General features: G+C 36.1%; 1 protein-coding gene across 1 annotated transcript in view; it reads right to left on the reverse strand.

The window, feature by feature from the left end:
• The window catches only part of LOC106877034 (adenylate kinase 7), a 68,994-nt gene extending 61,854 nt beyond the window's left edge, over nucleotides 1-7,140 (reverse strand). Inside the window, exons 1-3 of the mRNA XM_014925820.2 lie at nucleotides 7,016-7,140; nucleotides 2,932-3,102; nucleotides 592-700 (exon numbers count right to left, since the gene is read on the reverse strand). Coding sequence (XP_014781306.1) covers nucleotides 592-700; nucleotides 2,932-3,102; nucleotides 7,016-7,093 — 358 coding nt within the window. The 5' untranslated portion in view covers nucleotides 7,094-7,140. The remainder of the gene's footprint in view (nucleotides 1-591; nucleotides 701-2,931; nucleotides 3,103-7,015) is intronic.
• Nucleotides 7,141-9,367: the final 2,227 nt, after the last annotated feature.

The following is a 9,367-nucleotide window of genomic DNA, read 5'->3' on the forward strand; positions in this document are numbered from 1 at the left end:
GACATATAAATAATGATAACATATTATATATATATATATATATATATATATAGACATATAAATAATGATAACATATTATATATATATATATATATATATGCATATGTATGAGTATTCATTGTATCTTTGTATCTGTTTAAAAGTTGATATCACTTTAAAGCAAATGTTTTTTTTTTTTTATTGTCATGTAATTTAATCCTTTGGCGCTTAAACTGGCTACATCCAGCCCATACATTCTACCTGCTTTATGTTGAAACTGGTGAGATCTGGCCTCTCACAGCGACCCTACAATATCATTCCAAAACTTAACAGTTTGCCCATCAAAATCTCAAAGCTACATGAAAATGCAAGAATTATTACATTTGACAGAGTAATCTGAAAGCTAAAGGATTAAGAGACTAAGAGAAAACTGACAGAATTAATGCCAAATTTAAAAATTGATACAAGGCTTGTTATGATCGTCTGCACCTTTTGAGGTATAACTGCGTCACATGTGTATAAGAATAAAAGTATGTTACGTGTGCATGTGTGTGTATGTGTATATATGTGCACGTGTTTATGTGTGTGCACGCTGATAAGTATTATTCTCACCAGAAACGACCCAGGTAGCTTCATCAATCTGGTCATGGTCACGTGTGATATCATACACAATGATATCAAATTCAATAAGGCGCTTATATAGTTCATCCCGTGTGCTGAACTGAAAATAAATGAAACATCAACAATTAATGATGGTGATGATGATAATGATGATGATGATGATGATGATGTTGGTGTGTTTACGTCCCTACAACAGTAGCATTTCAGCAAAAGTGCCTGATAAAATAAGTACTAGGCTTACAAAGAATAAGTCTTAGGGTTGATTTGCTTGACTAAAGGCGGTGCTCCAGCATGGCCACAGTCAAATGACTAAAACATGTAAAAGAGTAAAAGAGTTTATGAATATATATATCATTTAGCTGTAAATTACGTGACTCAAGGGGCTGGAGTTTCATGCATAATGCTTACCAAGCAATTTAAAATTTATTTAGTATTACACAATTATTTGTATTAATATAATTTATTATATTTATCCTTTTTATTTTCTCTGTAGTAGAATAAGACCTACATACAATCTACTAAACTTCCTGGTTACACAGCTATGCCTGCGTTTGTTTATTTGTCACTCATGTAACACTCTTCCCCCTTTCAGCCATTCTTTAAAATATATATATATATATAATATATATATTCATATATTCACTTACTCTAGTAGTCACTTTTGCTGAACTGCTAGGTTACAGGGATATAAATACACAAGCACTGGTAGTCAAGTGTTGGTGGAGGACAAATATAAAGATGCACACACATACACACACATATACACCCAGACACACACACACATCAATAATGGCATTAGAAGTGCTTCTGATCTTGCCTTATAGTGTAACACTAGGGAGGTCAGGTCATAACATGTTTTAAAACTAATAGAAGAAGCGGTAGAGCTAAGTTTACTAAATTCAATAAAGTGGACTTTTACCCATCTATATTAAGCGAGCTCCCTTTTTAAGGCACTGGGTTTCACTAACCCTACACTGAAATCAACAACAAGAACATATGTATTATCATGCACATCAGAAGAACCCTACTCTTCAATAAGGGATTGGCTTGGGCCAAACGAACTGACCCAGAAGGCTGCTTCAACATGGCTATGGGTGCTTTGTCCGAGATTTACTCAAGAAGCAGTTCCATTCCTCTAGCTTTGGTCTCTACAAAGATGATGCACTGGCAATATCAATAGGGGCAAACAGCTACATGCTAGATAAGCTCAGAAAGGACCTTACCAGTACCATAAATTCCTTTGGACTCAAGGTCACAATAGAAACCAAACTGAAAATGGTGGATTTCTGTGACATGACCCAAGACTTTAAGGCCAGTGCATATAGACTCTTTAGGAAGCAAAATGAAAAGCTATTATATATTAGCATAGGTTCCTGACATTCAGCCATAGTTTTCAAGAACCTGGTAAAGGGCGTCACCAGAAGAATCTCAACCTATCCTCAAACAAAGAGATTTTTCATGCTTCCCCCACTCCCACCATACCATACTGAAGCTCTGGCCACCAGCAATTTCAAGGATAGAATAAGTTACACACCATACCCTAATTCTTCCAATAAAAAGCACCACCAGAAAGTATTGCGGTTCGCACCATCCTTCTCTTGAAGTGTTAAAGCCTGATTAGGTAAGATTTTCCTTAGTTTAGTTGACAAACACTTCCCTTGTACAATTAGGTTCAGTAAAATATTTAATAGGCACACTCTTTAACTGTGCACTCAATGTGAAAAAAGATTTTATTAGATAGGACCACCCCTGAAACAGAGAGCAGGATGCTCATGTAGGGGCAGCACAGCATGTCCACTGAATGGCCACTGTAATATGGAAACTGTCTTACACAAGACAGATGTAACAACAATAGGATGACATGGGCAACCAAATGTGTGAAAATATGTAGGAGAAACTGAAGGCCCCTTCAGAATCTGCTATAATAACTACCAGTCCTCCTTCAAAATCCTGGAGAGATATAATGCCACAATCCTGACCAAGCTTGTATAGTTATTTGAAGAGAGTGCCACCAAGTACAGCATGAAATGGAGGATTCTAGAGAAATGTAAAGCATACTTCAATAGCAGCAGGAAGTGCAGGTTATGATTGACTGAGAAAAGAGTGATATTTTATTAATAATTCATTGCCTTAATGCCTTTTATGTAGCCTGGGGAGTTAGTCACATGTGCCAAATACATACATATATATATACACACACACACACACAAACATACAAACACACACACACACACATACATTTATATAGTGATCTAATTCAGTGTGAGGTATGTTGATATGTGTATATGTATATCTAAGCATGTACATCATGTAGATAGTGCTTGAACATACTTCAATAATCTCCTTGACAAATTTAGGTCTATCATTTTCCTTGCTTGATATTGTTCCGTAGACTTCGTAGCAATCATCTTTTGTAGGTTGCATGTCACGGTCTGCTTCTTCATCAGCAATTTCTTCATCTTCTTCATCCAATGTTGCTCCCACCTGGCAGGTAGACAGGTGCTGTAAGAGAAAAAGGAAGCATGTTTACAATGAATAACAAGGAGCAGTTTCTGTCATTTAGTCTGCTCTAGTGACAATGACTTCTTAGACTGACTTTATTCACGGGCAATTGCTAAGAAGGTCTCATATAGGTGCTGGCATGGCTGTGTGGTAAGAAGCTTGCTTCCCAACCACATGGTTCCAGGTTCAGTCCCACAGCACGACACCTTGGGCAAGTGTTTTCTACTATAGTCTCAGGACAACCAAAGCCCTGTGCTTGGATTTGGTACACGGAAACTGAAAGAAGCTCTTCATATATATATATATATATATATATATATATATATATATATACGGCAAAAAGAAAATGGGGGGGGGGGTTAGAAAAATGACATCCATCAGCCAGTAGACATTCTATTATGTCTATTTATTCCAAAACAAAAGGGAGTATTATAAGAATAGATACACATGCAAAGACTGTGTGCTACACAAATATATACTAGTAATACTAATAATAGTAATACATAAAAGTAAAAGATTAAAAGATCAGTTCTTTATGACCGTTTCTGCCAAGAGGCCACGATATCCTCCATGCAAGTTCCATGTCTCTTCAGTGTTCTGTAGGGATAGGTAGATAGAGTATGTATGTATGATGTATGTGTGATGTATGTATGATGTATGTATGTATGTATGTACTTTTGTATGTATTTGTGTGTCTATACCGATTAAATAAGTACTAGGCTTACAAAGAGTAAGTCCTTGGGTCTATTTGTTCGACTAAAAGGTGATGCTCCAGCATGGCTGCAATCAAATGACTGAAACGTGTAAAAGAGTATATGTGTGATCTTGCTAATGTGACCATATCAAAATGTCTGTTTTAATCTTATTACTATGACATTCATGTTGCAAGTCTCCTTCTTGTATGTCTTCTTTCAGTATAAATTGCTACTGTAACCCAGTTTTGGCAAACATTCTAATATTAGTCATAGAAAACATCTTATGGTGATTTTAGTAAAATTTATTATGTTACTCATATTGTTGATGTTACTATCTTAGTTTGATCTAGTTTTGGTAAACATTGTATTGTTAGTCACATTGTGATGCAACCATCTTAATGTGACCTCGTATCTCTTAAATATTCTACTATTAGTCACTGCTACAGTGGATGTCTTGCTGCACAATTATCTTAAGAGATTAATTATGTTATTGTTAATTAACCTCATAATCAACCTTAATCAAGCAACATCAAAGATGCTCTATCCATGACACTCTTATCTATTATTCAGACACAGAGTATATACAAATTTATTCAGCCGAGCTGGCAGAATGGTTAGCACGCCGGGTAAAATGCTTAGCGGTATTTTGTCTGTCTTTACGTTCTGAGTTCAAATTCCGCTGAGGTTGACTTTGCCTTTCATCCTTTCGGAGTCAATAAATTAAGTACCAGTTACGTACTGGGGTTGATCTAATCGACCTGCCCACCCCCCACCCGCCAAAAAAAAATTTGGGGCCTTGTGCCTAGAGTAGGAAAGAATATGTCCTTTCTTTCTTTAAATCAGTAAAATATGATTTGGGGAAGACTTGGCTGCTATTTTTGTTAGATCAAGTGGCCACCCTGCCCCTTCTAAGTTATCTAGGTTATCTTATTATGTTGAAGTTGATGATATACTCCGCATATTGAGCATATTGTACATTGAAAACCCAATCAGAACTTTATTATATGCAACTAAAACTTGACTTAATTTAAGCAAGGTGAGATTGTGAGATTGGTTACAGTAAATACTACACATTGTCAACTCCCATAAAAAATATTGTACCTTATTGCTTCTATGCATTTATTAATTGTACTTTTCCTATTCATTTTTTTAAAGGTAAGTCTTCTAAAGCAATTTGGACACCATAACTTCTCAAAAGAATGAGTAAGAGCAATTACAAAAGCACTTTATTAATTTTCTCTCTCTCTTGTCCCTTTAGACTTCTTTATTAATATTCATATTCTATTTTGCACTTTAATTCTTTAGCATTTAAACTGACCATATCCAGCCCAAATATTCTACGTTTCATGTCCTAACTGGTCAGATGTGACCTCTCACGCCTCTCCTACAATGTTATTAAAACAATATACAATCATATCATTGAAATATTGAAATTATGAGATGACGCAGGGGTTAATTGGAAATAACATGAGTTAATAAGTGTTACATTTAAGAGAATAATCTGAACGCTGGACGTTTAAAGGTTAAATTGTTTATTAATTTGGGAATGCACTTGTACTACTACGCTAGAACATACATTTATCACCATTTAGATTTAGATTATGCAGATCTAGATTATTCGCACACATGATGTTGATTTTGCCTCTTAGTTGGAGAAAGAATGCAAAAACTTAGAAGTAAATGCCAGTAATACTCAGAGAGAAGTGGAGATAATTTCAAGAAGTTTGAAAACAATTTCAGGTAAAATAAAATTTACAAGTTTAGGGAGTAAGCCAGCTGTTTGTAAGCAAGCAAGGTTACAGCTCTTGTATATGTTTCAGCTGTATTAAACTTTATCACGTTAGCACTTTCTATTCAAGCAAGCTTTTATTAGTTGATAAACCTATTAAAGTAGAAAAATTGGTTATGGAGATTTAGAGCAGTAAAATTTGCATAAGTGAACCCATGGAAATAACTCAGCCTGAAAGTACTCTATAATGTTTTAGCCTAATAATAATAATAATAATAATAATAATAATAATAATAATAATAATAATAATAATCTTTTCTACTAAAGGCACAAGGCCTGAAATTTTGGGGTAGGGGTCTAATTGATTACATCGACCCCAGTATTTCACTGGTACTTAATTTATCAAACCTGGATGGATGAAAGGCGAAGTCGACCAGGGTGGAATTTGAACTCAGAACATAAGGACGGACGAAATACTGCTAAGCATTTCGCCTGGCGTGCTAACGATTGTGCCAGAAAAATAACAACAACAACAACAACAATAAAATAATAAGGAACAACTATAAGGCTTTATGAAACTAAGTTATGGGGATGTAAATATCGGTTGTCAAGTGACGGCAGGGGAGGGAGGAACAAACACACACACATAAACACACACGCACACACACACACACACACACACACACACACACATATATATATATATATATATATATATATATATATATATATATGTGTGTGTGTGTGTGTGTGTGTGTGTGTGTGTGTGTGTATGTATGTATGTATGTATATATGTATATATGCATACATAAGATGTTATAATAAAACATAATGACCAATTTTCCGTTTTCATTCTGCCCTTGTGTGTGTGTGTGTGTGTGTGTGTGTGTGTGTGTGTGTGTGCGTGTGCGTACGTTTCAGAGTGGCAGACAGACAGACTGACAGGTTGATAGATAGATAGATAGATAGATAGATAGATACATAGATAGATGCATGTAGTTGTAAGAAAAATAAGAAAAACAAAAAAGACGAAAGCACCTTAAAATTACTCTTTTAGCCAGTCTAAAGATACAGCATAAAATAATTTATTCTGGAAAACAATGTTGAACTTTTTTTCTATATGATACACTGCTTGACGGGTGTATATTTTGTGTGTATGAGTATAAGAGCAATAAAATATACACCCTGTGAGAGTAACGTCGTCGCTTCTTAATCTTCACCCGGACATGCTAACATAACAGCCAAATTCCTTTTTTGCTTCTTATCATATACGTTTCCGACTTTAAAGGACACAGTGGACATTATGACGATAAATACACTTTGCTGATCTGGCACTAAACAATAATAACAAGAATATCAACATGTCCTTTCTTTGACTCGTAATGCGGGAAATCAATTTCTATCTCGGACGTCGACGCGACTCTGATATAAAAAAAAAACATATAGACATACACACGCTATACATACATCAGTAAAAGGTAATGCTTACTTCTGCTATATTCCAGCCATGGAAAAGGTCAACATTGTTAATAAAAATTGTCTTAGGTGTTCTTTCAGCATTTGCCATGTTGTCCTTCGGTGGCGTGTCAGCAAGTTGCCTAGCAACAAAATTCTTTGATCAAAGGGAGATAACTTTGCTACACCAAATGAAAATGATTGACTCTTTACTCTTTTACTTGTTTCAGTCATTTGACTGCGGCCATGCTGGAGCACTGCCTTTAGTCGAACAAATCTATTCGTTTTTTGTTTGTTTCTTTTTTTTAAATTTTCGCCTCTATTTATCTTGTTCATGTGGATAGTACTTCAGGGGATTGATTTGGAAAAATATATTAGTGGTAACTATTTTCCGCAAATCTGAAAGAATTTTAACTCAGCCGTTTGATGCGTAGTTTTTGTTACACAGAAGACAACTGAATACAAGAACAGCAACCACCATAACAACCAGCCAACCAACCAACCAACCAACCAATCAAAATCTGCCTCAAATCTCGTAGTTTCGTTTAAGAAAAACGAAGGCACAAAAGATAATGTTGATCATAGATGTATTAAACTATGGTCACAGATCTACTCAACCAGGGTCGTGCTGAGGTTGAACAACAATAGATAATCCCTTCTATATGCACAAGGCCTGAAACTTTGGTAGGAGGGGACTAGTCGACCCCCTGTGCTCAACTGGTACTTAATTTCATCGACCCCGGCGGAGTTTCAACTCAGAGCGTAAAGATGGACAAAATGCCGCTAAGCATTTTGCCTGGCGTGCTAATGATTCTGCCAGTTCGTCACCTTTAAACAAAAATAGATAATATCAACATTACATACGATAATGGAGGAAAACTGAGTTTTTGTTAGACTTACTAAAAACAGCAAAAAAACAAAACAAAAAAAAACTCACACAAATATTCTTCAAACTACATCTTAACATTTTTTAAAGGTAAACTATTGGATAAAACAGTTTGAGCTACGCTATACCTCAATTAGTTAATTATAGGCGTAGGAGTGGCTGTGTGGTAAGTAGCTTGCTTACCAACCACATGGTTCCGGGTTCAGTCCCACTGTGTGACACCTTGGGCAAGTGTCGTCTACTAAAAGCCTCGGGCCGACCAAAGCCTTGTGAGTGGATTTGGTAGACGGAAACTGAAAGAAGACCGTCGTATATATATATATATATATATATATATATGTATGTATGTGTGTGTGTATGTTTGTGTGTCTGTGTTTGTGCCCCCACCATCGCTTGACAACCGTTGCTGGTTTGTTTACGTCCCAATAACTTAACGGTTCGGCAAAATAGACAGATAGTATAAGTACTAGGCTTATAAAGAATAAGTCCTGGGATCGATTTTCTCGACTAAAAAAGGCGGTGCTCCAGCATGGCCGCAGTCTAATGACTGAAACAAGTAAAAGAGTATAAGAGTAAATGAATAAACAGATAAAATAAATAAATATTTAAATAAATAAATAAATATTTAGATAAATGTACCCTGCATGGCCACAATATTTGGGTTGAAAAAAAAAACGCATAAAAGAATAGAAAATAATTTGATAAATATAAATATGCGATAGTCATGGTTGGAAGACTGTTTCACATTAGTTCTGTTAGGTCAACTTGATCTAATCATAACCGCAGTTAATACATCTGCTAATATATAATGGGGAAGCCTTATCAAGGTGGCGAGCGGGCAGAAACTTTAGCACACCGGGCGAAATGCTTAGCGGTATTTCGCCTGTCTTTATACCTTTCATCCTTTAAGGGTCGATAAATTAAGTAATCGACTAGTCCGCTCCCACAAAATTTCGGGCCTTGTGTCTAGAGTAGAAAAGATTATTAATTCAGTTTAATTTCGTGCTATATATTTGTATCCCGAGTTAAGTTTACATTATTTGCATCTTGTATCCCGCATTTTGAATAGAAATACACAGTTTCTATGCCTAATTTGAGAAATACCAATGCTAGTCATAGAATGGTCAGTGTTGCAGCCAATGACAACAATCACCATACACCACTATATACTATTGTTGTTGTTGGCACTCCGTCGTTTACGACGTCGAGGGTTCCAGTTGATCTGATCAATGGAACAGCCTGCTCGTGAAATTAACGTGCAAGTGGCTGAGCACTCCACAGACACGTGTACCCTTAACGTAGTTCTCGGGGATATTCAGCGTGACACAGTGTGACAAGGCTGACCCTTTGAATTACAGGCACAACAGAAACAGGAAGTAAGAGTGAGAGAAAGTTGTGGTGGAAGAGTACAGCAGGGTTCGCCACCATCCCCTGCTGGAGCCTCGTGAAGCTTTTACGTGTTCTCGCTCAATAAACACTCACAATGCCCAGTCTGGGAAT

This window comes from Octopus bimaculoides, chromosome 16 (genome assembly GCF_001194135.2).
Source record: "Octopus bimaculoides isolate UCB-OBI-ISO-001 chromosome 16, ASM119413v2, whole genome shotgun sequence".
NCBI lineage: Eukaryota > Metazoa > Mollusca > Cephalopoda > Octopoda > Octopodidae > Octopus > Octopus bimaculoides.